The 26,852-nt window shown below is 40.3% G+C and overlaps 1 protein-coding gene across 3 annotated transcripts in view; it reads left to right on the top strand.

Moving 5' to 3' along the window:
• Nucleotides 1-26,852, top strand: part of LOC124594815 (adhesion G-protein coupled receptor G6-like) — a 189,264-nt gene that overhangs the window by 88,464 nt on the left and 73,948 nt on the right. For all 3 annotated transcript variants that reach the window (XM_047133258.1, XM_047133256.1, XM_047133257.1), the window contains one exon: nt 11,876-12,236. In XM_047133258.1, the coding sequence (XP_046989214.1) occupies nt 11,876-12,236 (361 nt within the window). The remainder of the gene's footprint in view (nt 1-11,875; nt 12,237-26,852) is intronic.

Here is a 26,852-nt window from a genome sequence, read left to right as displayed (position 1 = left end):
CGAAATGGTGCAGCCTGCTTGAAACATAGGGATAGGTACTTTTGTAAAATGAAACTGTATGGTTCCAAAGCCTTTTGAAGTCTCAAATATCTATGATGTATACACACAGACAGAAGCAACAATTGAAAATTTGTACCAAAGCTGGGATTTGAACCTAGTTCTCCAGCTCACTATGCAGATGCACTAACCAGTAAACCTCATTGGTAGAGTGACTGTGCATAACTGCACAGACTGCGGAGATTGTTCATCTGATGCTTTTTCCAGCTTCAGTCTATAAATGATTAGGACAGGGTAAGAAGTAAAGCTGAAACTGCCACAGGGCTTCCATTCTGAAAGATAAGATTTTGTAGTTACTTTTACTGGTACATATGTTTGTCAGCAGTACTAAACACGTCAGCTTCTGATGCTACTTGATGATCAGAAGTGCCATCTTACAAGAATATAAGATAGCACTTTTGCAAGATATTAAGTTCAATAAAGAGAATTACTAGTTCATAACTCAAATAAGATCCACCAGACAAAGAAAAAGCATTCAACTAGTACATGAGTGTAGTTTAAATATAACTCAAAGAAGTATGATTACAGAAATAATCCCACACATTCGAAAAGGGTATTGCCAGATTAACAATGTAGGTAGAGACCTTCTTTATTACTGAAACATAATGTTTCTACATTGAATCTTTTCACTTTGTAGTTTTTATACTGCCTTCCTATACCATGGTTAGATATTAACCATTCCTTCCAGACTATAAAACCATTTGTTAACAAACTGTCATTATCTAAGACTGAAGCTACTAATTGCTCACCAATGCAGCAGCAGGATGGTAGGGAGGGGAGGGGGAATTAGAACACAAAGCAGTATATAGGAGGTAAATGACATAGAATGAGTCATGAGACCCAAAAAGGATATTGGAAAGATAATATAACTAGATAAATAAGAAATCTCCTCACCAAGTGGTGGCATGAGAAAGCACATATGAAAATTGAAGAAATGTCCATGCTTTCAGAGTCAGGGGCTCCTTCTTCTGGCAGAAGGGTTGAAGGGGAAGGAAAAGGGATGAAGGAAAAGGAATGGTAAGATTTAGGAAATGAGAAGAGTTATGGAAAAGTCAGCCACAACCCTGGATCAGGGGAGACTTACCAGATGGGCTGGGAAGGAAAGACTGATTGTTTTAGACTGCACTGGAGGGATTTGGAAAGCTGAGAGCTTAAAGGTGGAAGATAAGGTAATAATCAATACAGATTACTGACAAAACATCATTTAAGTGTTAAAAAGAACAGAAAGCTAAGAGCATTATACCTGGTAGACAAGGAGGTGGGAGGGGAGGATGAGGGTGAGGAAAAAATAGACAGGTCAGACAATGAAAGATATAGAAAACTAAAAATGGCTGAACATGGGGATAGCTACTGAAAATAAATGCTGAAACCAAAGGAATGAGAGAATTTATGTAAATTAAGACCAGAGAAATTGTGAGATTTATTAGCTAATGGTGTAAGTTTTGTTAAAATGTTAAAGTGTGATGCACAGTAAAAAGTTCTCAGTGTGGCACAAAAATGCCACTGAAATTCAATTGTGTGGGGGTGTAAGACAATTTCTGTGTGGGGATAGGTTGTGACAGTGTTCCAGGGTGAGGAAGCAGGCCACTGGTAGCTTAAACAAACAGAATCAAAAGTCAAAACATTATATTAAAACTGATGTGACTACACTCACAGCATCTCTGTGAGGCACTGCCCATGCTCCCTCCCCCCCCCCCCCCCCCCCCTCCCGCTCCCCACAGCACACAGTAAGGACAGCACATAACAACAGCGAACTGGCAGCTACTGGGCCATGACATTGGTACCCAGGAATGTTGACTCCAGAAGCTTTTGTGTGCACTCCAGTAATGGAACACAACTGCTCCTGGTCAGAGCCAGCAGTGATGAAGACTGTCAGGTTGCTTGCAGAGGAAGCCAGTCCCCTGTGGTGGATCTCACCCCTGTGAGTGACAGTGTGAGCTGCCTAGGTGTCTGCGCCAGCACGGAAGGGTGGATGGCTGTACTGCCCTGATCTCATTCCGAAGCCCTCCAGGGCAAGAGTCTGGCTGCTGCAGTAGTGGACCAGGAGGCAGCCTCTGGTGGAGGAGTACCATGTCCAAGAAGGAGAACTTGACACTAGCAGAAGGTGGAGGACTGAACTTCTAGCAGCTGCACTATCCTGTACCATTCAGTCATCTGGCACCGCCCATTCATCCCTATAAGCACTGCTGGACTGCTGTCCCCTCTGCTAAGATTAATAGTTATTTATATTGATCTGTGGCCCCCTTTTTGTACTATTGCACTTTTTCCAGCTATGCTCAGGTCAATAAATCTGGGGCCTGGTGATGTCTAATGGTTTAGCTCATCCTGCAAGATCTCTGTTTCACCATTGCATTGCATTATTACAATGACTGGCCTACTCCTTCTATTCAAGCACAATTTGTAATCCATCTTACCCATTCTACCAGGTCCAGGATCTGAACTAATGTGGGTTTGGGGAGGGGGGAGAAGGTTACACTTAATATAGGTGGAGATAGAATAGAGCAGTGTCAGAGCTACTATGGTGCAGGTATCGTAACACTCAAGATCACATCTGCATGATGCTGTCCCTCCCTATACATGCTATAGCAGTACTTTGACCTAAATATTCATTTCTTGCATTATTGTGAGCAGGCTCAGGGAGTGGTGTAGTTTTGGTTACTGTGTTATTCAGGAAGGTTTCATTCTATACTGGAAGTGAGTCCATTGGTTTGTGTGGCCAGTACATAATCCCCATAACCATGGCTGGTAGATGTTACGTTGATCCTGTTATGTTGCAGATTGTTCCACTGATTAATATTCCACAAGTGCTTGGTTCCACTCATTTTGCCCCTGTAAGTCTAGCCTGCTCACAGCAGTTTGCTACTGCCACATACTAGGGTGACGTACTTGAGGACAATATTCTGGAAATGGAAGAGAATGTAGATGAAGATGAAATGGGAGATACAATACTGTGTGAAGAGTTTGACAGAGCACTGAAAGACCTGAGTCGAAACAAGGCCCTGGGAGTAGACAACATCCCATAAGAACTACTGATGGCCTTGGGAGAGACAGTCCTGACAAAACTCTACCATCTGGTGTGCAAGATGTATGAGGCAGCCGAAATACCCTCAGACTTCAAGAAGAATATAATAATTCCAATCCCAAAGAAAGCAGGTGTTGACAGATGTAAAAATTACTGAACAATCAGTTTAATAACCCACAGCTGCAAAATACTAATGTGAATTATTTATAGACGAATGGAAAAACTAGTAGAAGCTGACCTTGGGGAAGATCAGTTTGGATTCCGTAGAAATATTGGAACACGTGAGGCAATACTGACCTTAGGACTTATATCGGAAGAAAGATTAAGGAAAGGCAAACCTACGTTTCTAGCATTTGTAGACTTAGAGATGGCTCTTGACAATGTTGACTGGAATACTCTCTTTCAAATTCTAAAGGTGGCAGGGGTAAAATACAGGGGGCGAAAGGCTATTTTCAATTTGTATAGAAACCAGATGGCGGTTATAAGATTCGAGGGACATGAAAGAGAAGCAGCGGTCGGGAAGGGAGTGAGACAGGGTTGTAGGCTGTCCCCAATGTTATTTGATCTGTATATGGAGCAAGCAGTAAAGGAAACAAAACAAAAAAAATTCAGAGTAGGTATTAAAATCCATGGAGAAGAAACAAAAACTTTGAGGTAATTGTAATTCTGTCAGAGACACCAAAGGACTTGAAAGAGCAGCTGAACAGAATGGGCAGTGTCTTGAAAGGAGGATATAAGATGAACTTCAATAAAAGCAAAATGAGGATAGTGGAATGTAGTCGAATTAAGTTGGGCGATGCTGAGGGAATTAGATTAGGAAATGAGACACTTCAAGTAGTAAAGGAGTTTTGCTATTTGGGGAGCAAAATAACTGATGATGGTCGAAGTAGAGAGGATATAAAATGTAGACTGTCAATGCCAAGGAAAGTGTTTCTGAAGAAGAGAAATTTGTTAACATCGAGTATAGATTTAACTGTCATGAAGTCGTTTCTGAAAGTATTTGTATGGAATGTAGCCATGTATGGAAGTGAAACATGGACCATAAATAGTTTGGGCAAGAAGAGAATAGAAGCTTTTGAAATGTGGTGCTACAGAAGAATGCTGAAGATTAAATGGATAGATCACATGACTAATGAGGTATTGAATAGAATTGGGGAGAAGAGGAGTTTGTGGCACAACTTGACAAGAAGAAGGGACCGGTTGGTAGGACATGTTCTGAGGCATCAAGGGATCACAAATTTAGCATTGGAGAGCAGTGTGGAGGGTAAAAATCATAGAGGGAGACCAAGAGATGAATACACTAAGCAGATTCAGAAGGACGTAGGTTGCAGTAAGTACTGGGAGATGAAGAAGCTTGCACAGCATAGAGTAGCATAGAGAGCTGCATCAAATCAGTCTCAGGACTGAAGACCACAACAAACAACTAGATTGTCATACACAGAATAGACCCAGTGTAACCCTGCTTGTTGGAAATAGGATTTAGGTTCCATGGTCTCCCATGGACAACCCTGATTGCTTGTTTTGCCTATAACCAGTTGAACTTTGCATGTGTCTGTGCCAGTCTGGCTTACCCAGGTCGGGCACACCATAATTCTTACCCTCTGACAGCACTGGAGCTTTTCTGCTGTCATTACCACATGCCTGCCCCCCCTCCCCCTGCCCCCCCTCTCCTCTTCTGAACCAGTACATATTATAGTGCCTGGTCCATTCTAACTTCTATCAAAGCTGCTTGATAGTTCAGCCAGTAAATTCTGCTGAGCTAAGTAGGCTCCATGATGAACCTTAACTCAAGTGGCAACTTCTCCCACATTCTGCAATCCGACCAAGTACTGCTCTGGTGCTAGCAGCACTGGACTCAGCTGTCCATGTACTGTGTGATGAATGGCTTCCTGTAAACTTGTCATTACAGCTCATACACTCCAATAAGGGTGAAGTGGAAGAGGTTCATTACCAGTACCTGGGAAACTGGAACTGTTAAATAATGATGATGAGTAGAGAAGGTAAAAAATTAATGTAAACAATTTCTTTTTTATTATTTTATTCCTCTTTGTATTATCAAAATGTACGCAATCAATAAATGATGTAAGTTTAGAACAGATATAATGCTAAAGTTTTAGGCAGACACTTTATGCCAATAAAACAATTTGTATTATTCAGAATATGTTAAAAAGAAATTTTTCTCAAGGAACCTCTTAAAAAATGGGGGGATTGTCTCATATTCATGGTTGTCTTATACTCATACACATGGTACCTCTCTCAGCCAATGTGTATATTCCTCCATATTCCTTGAAAAACGCAATTATGTGATCGAGCTACACCACACATTGCCAAGGTTTTAATCCCCTTAGTACCCTGTCCAACAACCATAGAAGCACTAATGGCACATTCTTCAACCCAGATGATAACCTTTGATACTCATAATATCCCAAAGGTACCAAGAACGCTGTTTTCAGTCAGTCTTCCAGAATCATATCTAGCTGATAGTACCCACTCCTTAAAACCATGGTAGAGAAATACCAACACTGCCCCAAGTGATATTGGGTATGGAATATGCCTTGGTTACTGTTGTACTATCAGGCTGATGACAGTCACAAGAGATCCTGTATTTCTCGGAATCATCTGTTAACACTTTGGAGACTGGCCACTTAGAAGAATATTGAACCTAGAAAATTGGCCTTTCATGCATTATTGAGAGAGTTACTAGCACATACGTAATTGATGTATCTTCAAGAGTAATATATACTAAAGAGGGCCAAGCTTCAAAATTTATTTTTCATTTTGTGAGGTGAGTCATTGAACAATTTCTTCCTCTTGAGCTTCCAAAATTTCTTGCTCACTCAGCAGAAGTGACATATTTGTAGCAGAATTACTGCAGACTGTGAAAGCTGATGAGCACATGCACAAAATTATGTCATTGTGATCATTTTGGCTCAGACATTCATGACAGCATGTTTGCTAATGTTTCTTGCAAAATAATTGTAGAAATCAATAACAGAAGGCAGCACCAGTCAAGGGACAAGTCACACAAAGTTCGTACATTGTTCTCATATTAAATGAGTTCAGTTTTCAAGCGATAGCTGGCTCACAGTCCAACCTATACTTATACACTGACTTTTTGTCATATGAAATGAGTTCAGTTTCCAAGCAATAGCTGACTCACAGGCCAACCTATACTAACACATTGACTTTTTAACACAAAGTTGCAACCCCAGCTGTGCTTGGGCTTGGTCTCCAAAATTCTTTGGCACAACCACAATGGTGTCTCGCCATGGACTAGTGCTTCCCTCTATTATCCCATCAGCTAGCTGCTGGTTTGTGAAATCCTCCATAATAGGCCGCAAATGCCAAGGTATACACTGGTGCTTCACTCCTAGTTGGTGTTCAATCTTGCATCTTGGGTGTCATTGACAATGGACCCTGAGGATAAACCAAGTCCTTGAACTCCAGTTAGTAATTTCTCCATTTCTGCCCTCTCCGTTTCCTGTAGATACTCCACCTTTTTATAACATGCAGTTTTATCAATGGCCTTTGGCTGACCATGCCAGGATATCCAGATTCATCACTAACAGACCGTTCGTTAGCCTCACTTCATGGCGCCAAAATTATCAAAGTTCACGGGCACCAACTTCCTGCCATCCCCCTCCTGTATACGTACAATACTTCTCCTTACAAAACAATGTGATGCATCCAATACATTATTCTTCTTTAGTGGCTCTATTAGACACAACGTATCAACTGGTAACTCCAGTTATATATTCACCCAAAGGAACTTTCTGGTGCCCTCTGGCTTGTCCCTTAAGATAGATGCACCTTGCAACAGTTCTTCACTGGTGACAGCTTCCCTCAGCAACCATAATGTCATTGTGGCTTCTATGTCAGTGGAAGTTGCAAAAATGCCAAAGAAACAGCATAGAGTTTTATTGTTTGGGAAAGCAAATAAAAGTGTCATTAATGAATATCTTCATAGTCAACTCCAAGCATTCACTGCAGGACACAAAGATATTGAGCATGTTTGGTCAGAATTTAAAGGTATTTCACACCACATGCTAGCGAAACATGTGCCTAGCAAAAATATAGGGGAGGGAAAGGATCCATCTTGGTTCGACAAACATATCAGGAAGTTGCTGAGAAAGCAGAGAATTTTGCACAATCATTTTAAATATAGTCACTGCCCTGTTGAAAAACAAAAATTATGGAAAATGAAAGCAGCTGTCAAAAGGTCAATGAGCAACTCTTTTAACAAATTTGAAAGAAATATTTTACCTGCAGATTCTAAAAATAACCCCAAAAAATTTTGGTCGTACATAAAATCTATGAATGCTACAAATAATTCAATACCTTCTCTTGCTGGTAGTACAGGTAATGCAACAGATGATGATAAACAGAAGGCCAAAATTCTAAACCTAGCTTTCAAAAACTTGTTTATGGTAGAGGACTGCAGCACCATTCCCCCTTCCAGTTATCAAACAAATGCAAGGATGGCTAACATAGTGTTTAGTGTATCTGGGATTGTAAAACACTTAAGATCCTTAGACGCCAGGAAGGCATCTGGCCCAGATGGAATCCCCGTAAGATTTCTGTTGACAATGCTACAAGTATAGCACTATTCTTATCCATTATCTATCAGAGATCATTGGAACAGCAGAAATTTCCATAGGGCTGGAAGAAGGCCCAGGTCATAACAATCTATAAAAAGGGTAGAAAATCAGATGCACATAATTACCAGCCTATTTCACTGACTTTGATTTATTGTAGAATCATGGAACATATTTTGTGTTCAGACATAATGACCTTTATAGCCTCTGAGAAGCTCATCTGCAGAAATCAGCATTGTTATAGGAAACAGCAGTCATGTGAGACACAGCTGGCCCTCTTTGCGCATGATATACAAGAAGCTCTAGATACTGGCTCCCAGGTTGATGCCATATTCCTCTACTTTCAAAAGGCGTTTGACTCAGTTCCGCACTGTCACTTGCTCCAAAAAGTGTGTGCTTATGGTCTATCCAATGACATATGCAGATGGGTAGAAAGTTTTCTAAGAGACAAAGAGCAGTATGTCATCCTGAATGGGGAGACTTCAACGGAAACAAGCGCCCCTGTGTGCAACAAAACCCTATGTTTCCTGCCCCTCACACTCTCTAATGTAGCACAATCCACCTCTGCATATGTAGTGTACTTGATGCATCAAAAGTTACCATGATCACCACTTGCAGACTTGGGGTTCTCTCTTGCATTTAATATTAATCCATTTCCCCCTTGCCACCTCTGTTACTGCTTCCATTATTCTGTTGCTGATATCCATCCTATACACACTGTTAAAGCTGTCAACATTGCCTCTCAATGTCTCCCATTCCTGCTATAGCACTTCACATTAGCAGAGAATATTTGCCGTTTATCCCACATCACATCAGTCTTCTCAGATTCTGTTGCTAACCTGACACCAGGATACGTATCTTGCAAGACAGCAGTCTGAACCTGTCGTGACATATCAGGTGACAGGCCCCTCGGGTGTCAAGTACCCTGTGCTTTGCTTCCTGTAGCATAACTGTATTTGCCTCATCACTCTTTCCTAGCTTGTATGTATCTACATTAATCTTATGCATCCCATTCACAAAATTCTCCATTGCCTCACTGTGCCTTTTCATGATTCCACTGAATTGTTCCCAAAAAAACCTCATAATGTTTTGCCTTCTATATCACTGCAGGAGGACCTGACCTGATTGCCCAAATGTATTTGCATTTTTCAATGCCTCCATACACCTAACAAAAGTTTTTGCCTCTCCTAACAACTGTAGCTTTGTCACTTGCAACAACTGACTGTCTGACCAATTAGCCATCCCTGCTGACATTTTCAGGTTCTCCAAGACAGACACCGTATCTTCAGCTGACCTACAAGAAAAAGGAGTACCAGTAATCATACTGGTAGTGGTTGAATCTACTTAAGCCCCTGATGGCTAGATTGGCACAACAGCTCATCTTTAATAGCCATTTGACTTAGTAACTCTGTTTTACCCATGTATAACTATGCTGCCTTATTCAGTAACAACCACAATGCCTCTCACTTGGAAACATCCTGTGTCCATGACTCTGCCATTGCAAAACCTTTAGCTTCCATCCACAACAAAGACACCAAAGCACCAATTCACAATACTTCACAAATGCTCCAAATAACAACCAATTTATATCGTACACCTTCTTATCAACCACTTTTAATTTAGTACGCTGGCAGGATGGACATAATGGTGGCATGTACCTAACACTGATTCTGCACAAGGTGCTTTATGCCATGGCAAGGGTGCACTGCAAACACCTGGCTGCAAATAGTGCTCCCTGAGTCCCATGAAATACTGCATGTCTATCAACTCTGCCAGTTTGATTAATATAACTTTCAAGTTCCTATACCTTCAGCACACACAATCAGAATCAACAGCTTGCTCACTCCACTTATTGCATGACAACTGCAAGCTGTAGATGTGGCCTTGTGGTGTTTGGAAGCCCTAACATCCACTAAAGTTCAACTGATGTTGACTTCAGACGCCAACTGAAGTGGTCCTGTGTGTGGGACCATTTCTGTGCAGGGTTGGGTCACAGCAGTGTCCCAGGATGAGGGAGCAGCTCACTGGTAGCTTAGACGAACAGCACCAAAGTCAAAGCATCAAAGGCCTGACCATTTAGCAGTTGTGTGCTGTCCCATATTTCCCGGTCAAGGTGTGACACTCTCATCCACATAGCCACTGCTGGACTGCTCTCCCCTCTACTAAGATAAATGGTTTTATATTTGTTTACAGCCCACTCTTCATGCCAGTGCACTGTTTCCAGTCATACTCGGAACCACAAGTGTGGGACCTGGTAGTATGGAAATGGCTTGGCTTCTCTTGAAAGAGCTCCATTTTAGTGCTGCATCGTATTATTGTGGTGCTTCAGTGAACCTTCAGTTTTTCCATGTTGGCATATGTTTCCCAATAAAATAATGATTGTGGTTGAAATGGAAAGAGTTAAGTGTAAGTTGATTTTTTGACAGTGGTCAACATAATGCCCATTGTTTGGCAACACATGTTTCCTCCCTTCCTTCCATTCTTTTTTCTTTCTAGGCTGTTAAATTTGTTTAATAAGCGGTCTATGTGTACTGTCTAATTTACATTTTCGTCAAGATTCAGGCCTAAGAACTTCATGGTGTTTGCTTCTGTGATATACTCATCATTGCAAATTACCTTTACTTCACTTCATTCTAATGATTTAGCTTCAAACTGAATCATTTTGGTTTTAGTTACATGTAGTTTCAGTCCATTTTGATGGAACCAAGATTCAAATTTCTCTTAAGTATTTAGGACACTTTCCAAGTTTCTTCCCAGGCTCATTTTCAGTTGGAACTGATGTATCATCAGCAAATAAAACTGAAATAGCATCAGTAGCAGGTGGTTGGTCATTTATGTATAAAAGGAACAGGTAGGGACCCTATATAAAACCCTGCAAGACTCCTTGGCCAATTGTTTTCCAGTCTGAGGAGCAGTTTCTTGAATTTGATATTATAATTACTCTTTGTTCCCCATCTGTTATGTAAGAGGTGAACCATTGTAAAGCTGGGTCTCTCATTGCATATATATGTAATTTGTTTAGAAGTAAGGACTGGTTCACTGAATCAAAAGCTTTTGTTGGATCACAGAATATTTCTGGCCTTTCTACACTTGTCCAACAAGGAGCATATCTTTTGAGCAAACACATTAATTGCATTTACAGTGCTTTTTCCTTGTTGGAATCTGGAGTGATTATTAAAAATTATGACATTCACCTTAAGAAATTTTTGAATTTGTTTTACTGAAGCCTTTTCAAACACTTCCAGCAGAAGAGAGAGGGAGGTAATTCCTCACATTTTCTGTCAATCCCTATTTGAATAGTGGTTTTATCCCAACATGTTTTGCCGGACAGTGTGGCCGTGCGGTTCTAGGCGCTTCAGTCTGGAACCGCATGACCGCTACGGTTGCAGGTTCGAATCTTGCCTTGGGCATGGATGTGTGTGATGTCCTTAGGTTAGTTAGGGTTAATTAGTTCTAAGTTCTAGGCGACTGATGACCTCAGAAGTTAAGTCGCATAGTGCTCAGAGCCATTTGAACCAACATGTTTTAATACATTTGGAAAACAACACTGATCAAAAGATTGGTTTCTGATAGCTGACAGTGGTTGTGAAATGATATTACACACTCTTATGATTACAGATAAGGGTATTTCATCCCATGTAGACAAGGTTTTGTTTTTTAAAGACAAAATTTCACTTTCCACATGCCTTTGGATGATTTTTTAAACTGTTTGAAAGATGTGTTTCCAAGCTTATGAAATGTACGTTGTCTTGACAGGCTACTATATCTTCATCTGACATTACTACATTTAAGAAGAATGACATCTGAACAGGGTTTATTACAGACTCTTTTTCAAATCTAATTTTTGAAATGTCATGAGTTTTAACTTTGGTTCCTAGTTCTGACTGAACAACTGACCACACTACTTTTGTATTATTACTATGGTGGAGGGAGAAAGTATTATTGGCCAATTTTTAGCTACAGCTACAATTTTCTTGGATACAGTTTATTGTGTTGGACATTCATAACAAAATCAGTATTTCTGTTTGATTTTAACACATTGTGAATTCTCCTTTTCCTGACATTAAAAATTTATATTCCATATGTAGTCCACTTAAGTTTATTGCTTACTTTCTTTTGCCAAGATCTAGAAGGAAAAGATTTATTAAATATATCTAAAAAAAAACTGGTGAAGAGCAGATGTAAACATTTCCTGTTGCAGGTTTCAAACCTGGGATCAAAAACAAGAAGATTACATGAACTCATCATGGGAACAGGAAACCATACCACTAGTGCACTCAGTAATCTGCAGTCCATTATCAGAGACAGAACAGATAAAAGTGATCAGAAACTGTCAGCTAGTGACATTGTTATTGTAGGTCTCGCTTTAGACTCAGCTGACACAGAGAAACTGAATTCTTCAGCTGTGGAAGCTGTGGCAGAGGTAACAGCAGCTATGACAAGGCAAGACAAAGAAGTACTGGAAGTAGCCCAGCAGACAGCTGAAAGTAGTAATGTCATACTGATGAATGTGGACAGAATATTAAGTGAGATTGACATACATGATGTGCCAGATGAGAAAGGTAACACTATTCACAGTTTCTAAGTGTTTACAGCAAACTTCTTTAGCTCCTGTATTTCATTAATGCATATCATCTCTCATTTATCCAGCTAATGCAAGAACATATAATTAATTGCTCTACTTAATATTTGTTGTTTGGTACTGTGTTTGAATCTGTGTGTGGGCATTCTTGATCCATCTCAAGTAGATTAGATTAGTAATTGTTCCATAGATCATGAATACGACACTTCGTAATGATGTGGAACATGTCAGGTTAATAAAAGGTGTCTATACAAAATATTACATTACACAAAATATTACACGACACTTAATATTTTTTTTTCTTTTCTTGGATGGGGGTGGGGAAATTACCCACTTACTATATCCAAAAATTCATCTAATGAGTAGAAGGAGTTGCCACATTCAGAAATTCTTTTAATTTCCTTTTAAATGCTATATGGCTATCTGTCAGACTTTTGATGCTGTTAGGTAAGTGACCAAAGACTTTTGTGGCAGCATAATTTACCCCTCCTGAGCTAAAGTTAGATTTAACCTTGAGTAGTGAAGTTCATCCTTTCTCCTAGTGTTGTAGCCATGTACACTGCTATTACTTTTGAATTCGCTTGGATTGTTAATAACAAATTTCATAAGTGAATATATATATTGTGAGGCTACAGTGAAGATCCCTAGCTCTTTAAATAAGTGTCTGCAGGATGATCTTGGATGAGCTCTAGCAATTATTCTGATTACACACTTTTGTGCAATGAACACTCTTTTACTCAACAATGAGTTACCCCAGAATATGATGCCATATAAAAGCAGAGAATGAAAATAGGCATGGTAAGCTAATTTACTGAGATGTATATCACCAAAATTTGCAATGACTCTAATAGCATAAGTAGCTGAACTCAAACATTTAAAGAGATCTTCAGTGTGTTTTTTCCAGTTCAACCCCTCATCAATGCACACACCTAGAAATTTTGAATATTCTACCTTAGCTACCAATTCCTGATCAAAGTCTATATTTATTAATGGTGTCATTCCATTTACTGTGTGCAACTGTATATACTGTGTTTTGTCAAAGTTGAATGAGAGCCCATTTGCAGAGAACCAGAGCTTATCTAGAAGTATTCCATGATTTACACAATCAAAAGCCTTTGAGAGATCACAAAAAATCCCAATGGGTGACTTCCACTTACTCAGAGCGTTTAATATTTCATTAGTGAGAGTATACATACCATTTTCTGTTGAAAAACCTTTCTGGAAACCAAACTGACATTTTGTTAAAACTTTATTTTTACAAAGGTGTGAAGCTACTGTACAATACATTACTTTTTCAATAATTTTGGATAAGGCAGTCAGAAGAGAGATTGGGCAGTAGTTGTTGACATCAGATATATCCCCCTTTTTATGCAGTGGTTTAACAATGGCATACTTCAGTCTATCTGGGAAAATACACTGCTTCAGAGATCTATTACATATGTGGCTAATAATTCCATTTATCTCTTGGGAACAAGCTTTTATTATCCTGCTGGAAATGCCATCAATTCCATGTGAGCTTTTAATCTTGAGAGAGTTTATTATCTTCCTAATTTCAGAAGGAGAGGTGGGTGGAATTTCAATTGCATCAAATTGTGTGGGTAAGGCTTTTTCATTAACTGCCTTGCTTCTTCTCATGAACATTTAGATCCTATTTTCTCTACAACATTTAAAAAATGATTATTCAAAATGTTTTTGACTTCCGGCTTGTTGTTTGTCAAGTTGCCATTCACTTTTATGGTAATGCCAACATCCTGTACTCTTGGTTGCTCCGTCTCCCTTGTAATAATATTCCAAATTGTTTTGATTTTTTTATCAGAGGTATTAATATCAGACATGATGCACATGCTTCTGAACTTTTTAATAACCTTTCTTAATGTAGCACAGTAGTTTTTATAATATTTGGCTGTTTGGGTGATCAGAGTCCACGGCTCATGGTCTTGCGGTAGCGTCCTCGCTTCCCGCGCATGGGGTCCCGGGTTCGATTCCCGGCGGGGTCAGGGATTTTCTCTGCCTCGAGATGACTGGGTGTTGTATGTCTTTGATCATCATTTCATCCTCATTTACTCGCAAGTCGCCGTAGTGGTATTAAAGAACTTGTGGAGCGGCGGCCGAACCGCCCCATGAGTGGTCTCCCGGCCACCAATGCCATACGCTCATTATTATTATTATTATTAACATGATCAGAAAGGCCATTCTCAATAGGACAAGCATTTATGTTTTTAAACATATCTTGATCTATAAAGTGTTCTCTCTCAATGTGCTGCTGTCCTTTACTACCCGAGTAGGAAAATCAATGACAGATGTCAAATTGAAAGAACCGAGCAAGACTTCCAGGTCATTCTTCCTATTACACTATTTTAATGAATCAATATTGAAGTCCCCACAAATAATAATTTGCTTTCCCCTATCTGACAGATAGCACAACAAGGTATCCAAGTTTTCCAGGAATAAATGAAAGTTTCCTGAAGGGGACCTATATACTGATACAATTATAAAAGAGCCCTCCTTCAGTTTAAGTTGATAGGCACATGCTTCTATATGTTGCTCTAGGCGAAACTTTTTTGTATCTAAGCTTTTTACACAGTGATAACTTTTGACACCTTATTCTCTCTACTCATATGTGCAGCTAGTTTATAACCACTGATATTTACCTTTTCCATATCAGACACAATGTGATGCTCAGACAGGCATAGTATATCTATTACATTATCAGATTCAATGTCATCTAAACAAACCAGGAGCTCATATACTTTATTCTCCAATCCCGGAATATTTTGCTGAAAAATGGTAGCATTATTTTTTACTTTACTTTTGTGAGAATCTACTTTTATTTTAATCCACCAATATTTTGGTTAAATATGGTAACATTATTATTTACTTTACTGTTGCAAGAATCTTGTGAATTTTGGACCTCTTTAGCACCTGCCTGCCTGAACTTCTCAGTGGACACTGATATTAGTCTAAAAAAGAGGTACATCCATGAGTACTAGTGTCCCCCCTTATGGATTTCACTAACAACCCTGCCAGTTTACCTTTCCCTTTCCTGCCAGGTGCACTCTCAGTATACAGCTGCTAACATGGGATTCCACACCAAACTTAGCTTGTAATTTGTAATTTGTAATTTATTTACATGAAACATGTAATTACATGCACAGCAATTGGTAGTACAATACAACAGTATACAATCTAATTTTACTTTATAATAGGAACTTAAGAATTTAGTCCAAATTACTTGACATAATAATATTTTATATTTTAGTTTCTACAGCAGGCTATAGAAGCACTGCTTAATGAGCCATGATTTTAGATGTTTTTTGAATGTCTCTCCAGTTATTACCTTCAGTTCATTTGGCAGTGCATTGAAGTATTTTCCTCCATTAATATATGGACTGTTTGCAGTTATTTCAGTCTTCTGTGTATCATATGGTAATTTTGTACTTGTCTAGTATTGTGATTATGAATTTCTGCATTACGACAGGTATATTTCTTGAATGAGTTTTTCACTCTGCAGTGGAGTGTGCGCTGGTATGAAACTTCCTGGCAGATCAAAACTGTGTGCCGGACCGAGACTCGAACTCGGGACCTTTTCCTTTCGCAGGCAAGTGCTCTACCATCAAGGTTCGCAGGAGAGCTTCTGTAAAGTTTGGAAGGTTTGAAGAGATGAGGTACTGGCAGAAGTAAAGCTGTGAGGACAGGGCGTGAGTCGTGATTGGGTAGCTCAGATGGTAGAGCACTTGCCCGCGAAAGGCAAAGGTCCCGAGTTTGAGTCTCAGTCCGGCACACAGTTTTGATCTGCCAGGAAGTTTCAGGTGTATTTCTTATCTTCTACAGTTAATACTATTGTTTCAAACATATACATTGAATACATAGTCAGAATTTTCAATTCTATAAACAATCCCTTACATGATGTTCTAGCATCTTTTTTGCCTAATATTCTCAAGGGTCTTTTCTGGAGTTTAAATACTCAGTCTACATGAGTTTTGGAAGCCGCGCGCCTCAATACAAGACTATATGGTAGAAATGGATGTATTAAACCAAAATACATTATCCTCATTGTTTGGGTATTGACATATGGAGTTATTCTCCTTAAAACATATAGACTAGATGATAGCCTTGTACATATGTTGTCAATTTGTTGTGTCCATAGTAGTTTGCTATCTATGCATATACCTAGGAATTTACACTCATTGCAGATTTTCCCTAAAATATTACTATCTTGAAAATCAATACAAGTTTGCAAATCACCAACATTGAAGGGGATTATATATGTTTTTTGTAAGTTGACTTTTAGATTGTCATTTTCAAACTTTTCCTTTGCAATATCTATAAATTTTTTACCTCTATGCCAAGATTAAGAATATCATTTCCCCAACAAAGGCCTGAAGTGTCATCTGCATACATTGTAATGAAGGTATAATTTTTTACTATCTTTGGAAAGTCATTGACGTAACATATAAAAAGGAAGTGACCAATTATCGATCCCTGAGGCACAGCAAATTTAATATTCCTGGCCCTTAATGTTTAACTTTTTAATGTTTCTCCATTATTGTGTGAGACTGAGGTACACTGTCTTCTCTTTTTTAAATATGATGTGATGAGGTGCAATAGTTTTCCACTTATGCCCTTTCTGGCCGGTTTTGACAGAAGTACCTTATGATCAACCGTATCAAAAGCCTTTGATAGGTCTAGGAAAACTCCAGCTACTTGCACGCCTTCATCAATTTTAGCAAGAGCTTTCAGCATAAATTGAAGCGTTGCAGTCATGGTGCTATGACCACTTCTGAAACCATGCTGAAAATGTCCCAGAATGTTGTGCTTATTATAATGCTCTAACATATATTTCAGAATTATTTTTTCAATTAACTTGCTAAAAATGGAAGTTAAAGTGAGTGGTCTGTAATTTTCTACTAGTTGTTTATCACCTTTTTTGTAGAGAGGTTTAACAATGGCTAATTTTAGTATGTCAGGAAACACTCCTTCTTTTAATACACTATTTATTAGATGCACCAAAGGATATGCTAGACTGTTTTCACACTGTTTAAGTAAAAATGGAGAAATTTCATACCATCCAGCGGATTTTTGTTTTTACATTCTCTGAAGAGCTGCAAAATATCCTTGATTTCAAGTTCATTCAGTTGATTAGCTTCAGATTGTTCTCAGCAAGACTTCCAACAGGTACTTTATCTGTGGTAGAAAAGTTTGATTCTATGATATCTATGAAATAGTTGAAGGAGATATCAAGGTGGTAAGGTAATGACCACGGTTCTCTCATATAATCATAAATACTTTTAATACATGACAAACGTACAGGTCGAAGACTAGGCCGGAACTGAGGTCCCGGAAGTATACGAAACAAAAATCAACTCGAAGACATAATACACATATGATAGCCCGCCCTGCAGTATGGAGTACGTACGCGTTGGTAGGGGTGGGGGTGGGGGGGGTTTAAGTGGGTTACAGTGAGTTCCTCCGCGTCTAACGGCATGGGCCATGTGGGAGGAGAGGGTGGAGCAAATCCTGGGATGCTGATGCTGAAGTCTTGAAGCAACGTAGGCGGTCATAGTCATCGGCCGGTGCAGGAGCGCTGGTGTGGGAGGGCGTCGTCAGCAGGGAACTTAATGATCACCTTTCCACTTGGCCTAACGTAAGCACGTAGGTTGCCACATGTAGCACTTCGAGAGATTTTGAAACACTTCACTATACGTTGTGACACACCACCTAACGAGTCACATGATTCATCACACACAAGCAGCACTAATGCGGTATCACCACTAATGATGACATTAGGATGAATGTGGGTAAAGAGCTCATAAGTGGTGCCTGCTAACGGAGAGGTATGCTGAGCCGGTGGGGTGGGGAAACCGTAGCATGGTGAGGGTGGTGTGCTGCAAGTAGAAGGGTAAGTGTCAGACAGTGAGGTCTGAGTGGGCGTGGCAGGAACCTGCAGGCTGCACTGGTTAGAAGAGCAGCGTGGTGTGCTGTCGCACAAAGATGGAACTGTTATATTAGAGCCCTGGGAGCTGGTGCCTCTGCTATGGGAGCCGGGAGGCAGAAAACCCGGGAATGAGTATGGGATCATTGACAGGGCCAGTGTAGGCATGATTTTACTCGAATCATGAGCAAAGGAAGAAGGCCGAGGGTGGCCAGAGAGTGTGGTCTCTTCAACAGTGGGTGAGGTAGGGGAAAACTCGATGCAAGCAGGTTGAACCCTGTTGAGGGAGACAGTAGTTACTGAGCCCTTAATTACAATGTCCATTGTGTTACTGGTTCATTTGACAACTCTGTACGGGCCTGTGTAAGGGGGCTGTAATGGGGCTTTTACATTGTCATCGCAAAGGAACACAAATTCGTAAGTTTCGAGCGCCTTGGGAACATATGTGTGCAGCGGACTGTGGCTGGAAGGGGGCGGGAGTTGAAGCTTGTTACAGTGTAACCTCACCCGTTCTACCAAGGATGGCAGTTCGGACGGTTTGGCAACTGGAGTAGGAGCAACAAGTTCGCCTGGCAGTGTTAGGGACTGGCCGTAGACGAACTCAGCCATTGACCCTTTAAGGTCTTCCTTGAAAGTGGTCCGCAAACCGAGTAAGACGAATGGCGGGGCTTCCGTCCAAAGGAGGCCATGGCAATGTAGGGCCATCTTAAGCATCCTATGCCAATGTTCCACGACGCCATTGCTTTTGAAGGTGGTATGCTGTTGAATGACTTTTCTTGATGCTGCACAGCCTACATAGTTTAGAAAACAAGGCAGACTCAAACTGACAGCCTTGGTCGGTCGTCAAGTAAACAGGGCAGCCAAAGCATCAAATCCAAGTGTCTATGAAGAATTGTGACACTGATTCGGATGTAATACTGGGTAGCAAGGCAGCTTCCACCCAATGAGATGTTCTGTTTATAATAGATAGCACGTATCTGTAACCCTCGAAGGGGGTGAGGGGGCCAAGTCGATGCGAACGTGGTGGAAACGACTGGGGTGAGCGATGAAGCTGCCTAGTGGGGGCCATGTGTGCTGCAAAACTTTATTTTGTTGGCACGGAATGCAGGCATGGGCCCAGGGTTGTCAGTCGTGATGCATGTCGCGCCAGACGAAGCGTGGTGAAATAAGTCTGGTAGAGGCTCTCACACTTGGATGAGTTAGGTTGTGTAATTTGTCGAACACTTGTCTCTGTAGAGGTTTGAGTATGAAGGGATGCAGCGTACCAGTTGATTCATCACACCAAACCTCACATATGACACTGGGAAAGGTGGATCGCACAGGTTTGAGTGAAAAGCTGTGATCGGAAATAAGGTCCATAGTGTCCGTGTCGGCAGACTGTATCTGAGGCAAGTTAGAGAGGTCTATCAGAGTTGTGAGAGTGCCAACAGGAGACAAAAAATCTGCAACCACATTATCTGCACCCTTGATGTATCGTATGTCAGAGGTAAATTGCAATATAAAGTCCAAATGACGGAAGTGTCTAGATGGAGGGTCGAAGTGGTCACGGCGGTTGCTCGACAGGTTATTATGCAATTGGTCCTCCACATCTGCAGCGAAATTGTCCATCACAGAGTAATTGATGAGCTTGGTGGAACCTGACGCACTCAAATTACTGCACTGATGATTAGATTAGAGATTAGATTAGATTAATACTTGTTCCATAGATCATGAATACGACACTTCGTAATGATGTGGAACATGTCAGGTTAATAAAAGATGTCTGTACAAGATATTACATTACACAAAATATTGCATGACACTAATGTTTAAGTTGGATTTTATTTTTTTTTATTTTTTCCCCCTCCCTTAATTTATATCTAAAAATTCAGCCAATGAGCAGAAGGAGTTGTCATCTAGAAATTCTTTTAATTTATTTTTAAATGCTGGTTGGCTATCTGTCAGGCTTTTGATGGTGTTTGGTAGGTGACCAAAGACTTTTGTGGCAGCATAATTTACCCCTTTCTGTGCCAAAGTTAGATTTAACACTGCATAGTGAAGATCATCCTTTCTCCTGGTGTTATAGCTATGCACACTGCTATTACTTTTGAACTGGGTTGGATTATTAACAACAAATTTCATAAGTGAATATATATACAGTGAGGTTACTGTGAGGATCCCTAGAACCTTAAATAGATATCTGCAGGATGACCGTGGGTGGGCTCCAGCAATTATTCTGATTACACGTTTTTGAGCAATGAATATTTTTCTACTCAACGATGAATTACCCCAGAATATGATGCCATACGAAAGCAATAACCCTAATAGCATATGTAGCTGAACTCAGACGTTTCAGCAGACCATGAAAGTGTTGCTTCCAGTTTAACCTCTCATCAACGGACACACCTAAAATATATCTAAAAACAAAGATGATGTGACTTACCAAATGAAAGTGCTGGCAGGTCGACAGACACACAAACATACACAAAAAATTCAAGCTTTCGCAACAAACTGTTGCCTCATCAGGAAAGAAGGAAGGAGAGGGAAAGACGAAAGGATGTGGGTGTGCGAGTGTATACCCGTCCTTCTTTCCCCCTAAGGTAAGTCTTTCAGCTCCCGGGTTTGGAATGACTCCTTACCCTCTCCCTTAAAACCCACATCCTTTCGTCTTTCCCTCTCCTTCCTTCTTTCCTGATGAGGCAACAGTTTGTTGCGAAAGCTTGAATTTTGTGTGTATGTTTGTGTTTGTTTGTGTGTCTGTCGACCTGCCAGCACTTTCATTTGGTAAGTCACATCATCTTCATTTTTAGATATATTTTTCCTACGTGGAATGTTTCCCTCTATTATAGACACACCTAAAAATTTTGAAAATTCTACCTTAGCTAGAGACTTCTGTTCAAAGTCTATATTTATTACTGGAGTTGTGCCATTTACTGTATGGAACTGTATATACTGTGTTTTATCAAAATTTAAAGAGAGTCCGTTTGCTGAGAACCACTTACTAATTTTGTGAAAAACATCATTTACAATTACATCACTTAGTTCTTGGTTTTTGGATGTTATTACTATGCTTGTATCATCAGCAAAAAGAACTAACTTTGCATCTTCATCAATGTGGAATGGTAAGTCATTAATGTATATCAAGAACAGTAAAGGACCTAAGACCGAACCCTGTGGGACCCCGTACTTGATAGCCCCCTAGTTTGAGGAATCAGCTGTTGTTTTAACATTAGATGAACCACTTATTTCAACTTTCTGCATTCTTCCAGTTAAGTATGAATTAAACCATTTGTGCACTGCCCCCCTCAAACCATAATGATTTAGCTCATCTAAAAGCATTCCATGATTTACACAATCAAAGGCCTTTGAGAGATCACAAAAAATACCAATGGGTGATGTCTGGTTATCCAGAGCATTTAATATTTGATCATTGAAAGCATATATAGCATTTTCTGTTGAAAAGCCTTTCTGAAAACCAAACTGACATTTTGTTGGTACTTTATTTTTACAAATATGGGAGGCTACTCTTGAATACATTACTTTCTCAAAATTTTTTGATAGAGCTGTCAGAAGAGAGATTGGGCGGTAGTTGTTGACATCTGACGTATCCCCCTTTTTATGCAATGGTTTTACAATGGCATATTTCAGTCTATCGGAGAAAACATCCTGCACCAAAGAGCACATACGTGGCTGAAAATCCTACTTATCTGTGGGGAACAAGCTTTAAGTACCTTGCTGGAAATGCTATCAATTCCCTTTTCAGTGAGTTTATTATTTTACTGATTTCAGAGGGAGAGGTTGGTGGAAATACAGTTGTTTCAAACTGCACAGGTATGGCCTCTTCTATTAGTAGCCTTGCCTCTTCTAGTGAAGATCTAGATCCTATTTTCTCCATAACATTTAAAAAATGATTATTGAAAATATTTTCAATTTTTGATTGTTTGTTAGTACACTTGTCATTTAGTTTTATGGCATTAAAGTCTTCCTGTGCTCTTGGTTGCCCTGTTTCCCTTTCAATAATATTCCAAATTGCTTTAATTTTATTATCAGAGTTACTGATCTCAGACAAGAAACACATGCTTCTGGACTTTTTAGTACACTCCTGGAAATGGAAAAAAGAACACATTGACACCGGTGTGTCAGACCCACCATACTTGCTCCGGACACTGCGAGAGGGCTGTACAAGCAATGATCACACGCACGGCACAGCGGACACACCAGGAACCGCGGTGTTGGCCGTCGAATGGCGCTAGCTGTGCAGCATTTGTGCACCGCCGCCGTCAGTGTCAGCCAGTTTGCCGTGGCATACGGAGCTCCATCGCAGTCTTTAACACTGGTAGCATGCCGCGACAGCGTGGACGTGAACCGTATGTGCAGTTGACGGACTTTGAGCGAGGGCGTATAGTGGGCATGCGGGAGGCCGGGTGGACGTACCGCCGAATTGCTCAACACGTGGGGCGTGAGGTCTCCACAGTACATCGATGTTGTCGCCAGTGGTCGGCGGAAGGTGCACGTGCCCGTCGACCTGGGACCGGACCGCAGCGACGCACGGATGCACGCCAAGACCGTAGGATCCTACGCAGTGCCGTAGGGGACCGCACCGCCACTTCCCAGCAAATTAGGGACACTGTTGCTCCTGGGGTATCGGCGAGGACCATTCGCAACCGTCTCCATGAAGCTGGGCTACGGTCCCGCACACCGTTAGGCCGTCTTCCGCTCACGCCCCAACATCGTGCAGCCCGCCTCCAGTGGTGTCGCGACAGGCGTGAATGGAGGGACGAATGGAGACGTGTCGTCTTCAGCGATGAGAGTCGCTTCTGCCTTGGTGCCAATGATGGTCGTATGCGTGTTTGGCGCCGTGCAGGTGAGCGCCACAATCAGGACTGCATACGACCGAGGCACACAGGGCCAACACCCGGCATCATGGTGTGGGGAGCGATCTCCTACACTGGCCGTACACCACTGGTGATCGTCGAGGGGACACTGAATAGTGCACGGTACATCCAAACCGTCATCGAACCCATCGTTCTACCATTCCTAGACCGGCAAGGGAACTTGCTGTTCCAACAGGACAATGCACGTCTGCATGTATCCCTTGCCACCCAACGTGCTCTAGAAGGTGTAAGTCAACTACCCTGGCCAGCAAGATCTCCGGATCTGTCCCCCATTGAGCATGTTTGGGACTGGAAGAAGCGTCGTCTCACGCGGTCTGCACATCCAGCACGAACGCTGGTCCAACTGAGGCGCCAGGTGGAAATGGCATGGCAAGCCGTTCCACAGGACTACATCCAGCATCTCTACGATCGTCTCCATGGGAGAATAGCAGCCTGCATTGCTGCGAAAGGTGGATATACACTGTACTAGTGCCGACATTGTGCATGCTCTGTTGCCTGTGTCTATGTGCCTGTGGTTCTGTCAGTGTGATCATGTGATGTATCTGACCCCAGGAATGTGTCAATAAAGTTTCCCCTTCCTGGGACAATGAATTCACGGTGTTCTTATTTCAATTTCCAGGAGTGTATCTTTTCTTAGTACCGCACAATAGTTTTTATAATATTGAACAATTTCAGGGTCAGTACTCCCTCTTGCTGTTAGACACAGTTCTCTTTTACAGTTGCAAGATATTCTTATTCCTTTAGTTAGCCAAGGTTTTTTATATGTTTTCTTGGAATTATGTTTAACTATTTTCTTGAGAAAACAGTTTTCAAATACCCTTAAAAATATATCGTGAAATAAGTTATATTTCAATTTTGCATTGGGTTACTTATACACTTCATCCCCGTCTAGCTGCTGTAGGCTTTCCCTAAAGTTTGCAATATTTATATTGTTAATTGAACACACTGCTTTGAAAATCTGATTTGATATACTGCATGGAGTTATGTCATGTACTGTAACTAGCTGTGCACCATGATCTGAAAGAACATTCTCAACAGGATAAGCATTTATGTCCTTAAACTTATTTTGGTCTATAAAAAAGTTATCTATCAATGTCCTGCTGTTCTTTGTTATCCGAGTAGCAAAATCAATGACGGAGCTCAAATTGAAATAACTGAGCAATACTACAAGGTCATTCTTCCTATTACACTCTTTCAGGGAATCAACATTGAAATCCCCACAAATGAACACTCGGAATAACAGGCTGGCGAATGTCATTCATATAGTGTGCAACCGGCGTGGAGTGATACACACGTGGAGCTTACACATTCGACAGCCTGTTACTCCGAGTGTTCATCAGTGCAGTAATTTGAGTGCGTCAGGTTCCACCAAGCTCATCAATGATTCTGTGATGGACAATTTCCCTGCAGATGTGGAGGACCAATTACATAATAACCTGTCGAGCAACCGTCGTGACCACTTTAACCCTCCACGTCGGGGTCACCACTGAAGGAGATATAAAGTTGGTAAGGTAATGACCATGGTTCTCTCTTCTAATCATCAATACTTTTTTTACATGACAAATGTACAGGTCAAAGGCTAGGCCGGAACTGAGGTCCCGGAAGTATACAAAACAAAGATCAACTCGAAGACATAATACACGTATGATGTTCTGGCCTATCGATCCATGGATCGATGCCACATAGTCATCAAAATGTTACTGATCTCTTGAGGATTGGTGACATCAATATTGTTATTAGAGATCTGTATTTTGATATTACCTTTTAGTTTTGTTTCATTGTCTCTTATTTCATTTACTATTGACCAGCAGGTCTTGGAGATACAATCTGAATTTTGTATTTTCGAGTTAAGCTTTTCAGTCTTCAATCTTTTGACTTGCTAATGATACTGGTACATGTATTGTTTGTATTTATCCCTATGCTCATTGTTTATGGTCTCTCTTTGTATCACATACATTTCCTCCATTTTTTCTTTCAGTTCTTTGGTAGAATTATCAAATTCCATGGGCCTTGACTGTCTTGCCTTATTCTTATTAATATTTATCTTTCTGATGGGAATAGTATTATTTAGATGATAAGATAATGCATCTAGAAAGGCATCCCGTTTATTATTCACTCCTTTGGCTTGAAATACTAGATGCCGAGATTCATGACCAAGGCTCTCTGTCAGTTTGGCAATGTTGATAACAGAGAGATTTCTTTTGTATTCATAAATTTTCTTTGGTTTTATACAAGGATCTCCCTTTAGCACAAATAGCTTCACCCCTATTGACGAGATTGTTGTGGAAACTTGTAACGAAGACTATCAGTAAGATTCAGCAGTTACATTAGGAACTTTTCAACCAACTACCCTTACAGTCCAAAACTTGCATCTAGTTTCTTGCGCTTGAAACAATGGCTTGGTGAATTATTGTTCATAGATGACAGGGAACTCAATTTTGCAGTTATCAACTGGTTCTGATCCCAGATAAATAACTTCTGTGCAGAGTATCTGAAAAAGATAGTGCAATGCAACAAAGAAAGCATGAAAGTGAACACCAATTATCTGGAAAAGTGAAATAGGTTTGTAGGAAAAAAAACCACTAATTTCAATGAATGTGTTTTTATATTACCACATTACCCTTAATTTTCAAGTATGTCTTGTGTATGTTCATAATCTTGTCAAGGATGTTGCTTTAAGCCATCTTTCCTAGAAGCTGTCAACCTTTTGTAAATCACTGAAGTGGTTAGGCTGCTGTTTATTTGGTTTCATAACCCAGGGTGATTCAAAGCATGATACAATTTTAAATTTTTATGTACTTTTTTTCACATAAATAAACAAATAGCAGCCAATTCTTTTAGGATGAAACAGAAATGAAACCCCATACCTGAAATACACAGTGAACACTGAAGCATAATGATGCCCTACGTACAGGGATATGTCAGTGTGGAAAATATTAATAATAAAAAGCAAACATTGAATGAGAAAGAATAGAGGCAATCAATCAGGTTGCCAAAATCTTAATTATGTTTTAAGGATATTCAATGAAGGACACTTTCCATTTGTTCTTCACTTTACAAAGTACTAACAAACCCAGCAATGCTTTGCAATTGCTGAGTGTATATATGTCCAAATCCCCCCCCCCCCCCCCTTCATCACTGTCCATCTCCTCCTTCTCCCTCTCTCCATCCATTTACTCCCCCTTCCATTTCTGTCCATATCCTCTTCCCCTCTCTCCCTGACCCTGAGACTTATTGTTATTGCAAACAAAACTGCAATTGGGAAATGAAGTCTTGTAAACGGAATGCATAAATTGGTTGATATAATTAATGTACAAGAGCAACCTCTCCAGTTGCTGGATATGTGAGGATAGTAGCTTCAATAACAGTGTTTCTTATAGTTTTAATCTGTGAACAGGTAGGTTAATGATTCAGATTCCATAGCAGTATTCTAATCATAAGTCAATAAACTACAAATACAACATTATTCCTCTTAAAACTAACTGTGATGAAAGAAACAAAACAGCACACTGTTGTGTAAACAATTTTTGTTTGAAATTATATATAAGAAAAAAGAATATATTTGGAAGAAACAGCTTGTTTAATGGTTTACATGCACTGGTATCAAAGCTAAAACTGCGAGAATGAAACCAAAATTGCACATTTGTACAGCACAGCATTTTCTTGTTCACAGTCAGTTTTACAGATAATCTGTGCTTTGTTGTTTAAAAATACATATGGCCTGTGTCCATTTGAATGTTGGTAGAGTATTGTGTAACAATTTGAAGTAAAATGGTCAAGAACTTCTCAA

This window comes from Schistocerca americana, chromosome 2, assembly GCF_021461395.2.
Source record: "Schistocerca americana isolate TAMUIC-IGC-003095 chromosome 2, iqSchAmer2.1, whole genome shotgun sequence".
NCBI classification, from domain to species: domain Eukaryota; kingdom Metazoa; phylum Arthropoda; class Insecta; order Orthoptera; family Acrididae; genus Schistocerca; species Schistocerca americana.
This window is presented reverse-complemented; position numbering and strand designations above follow the sequence as displayed.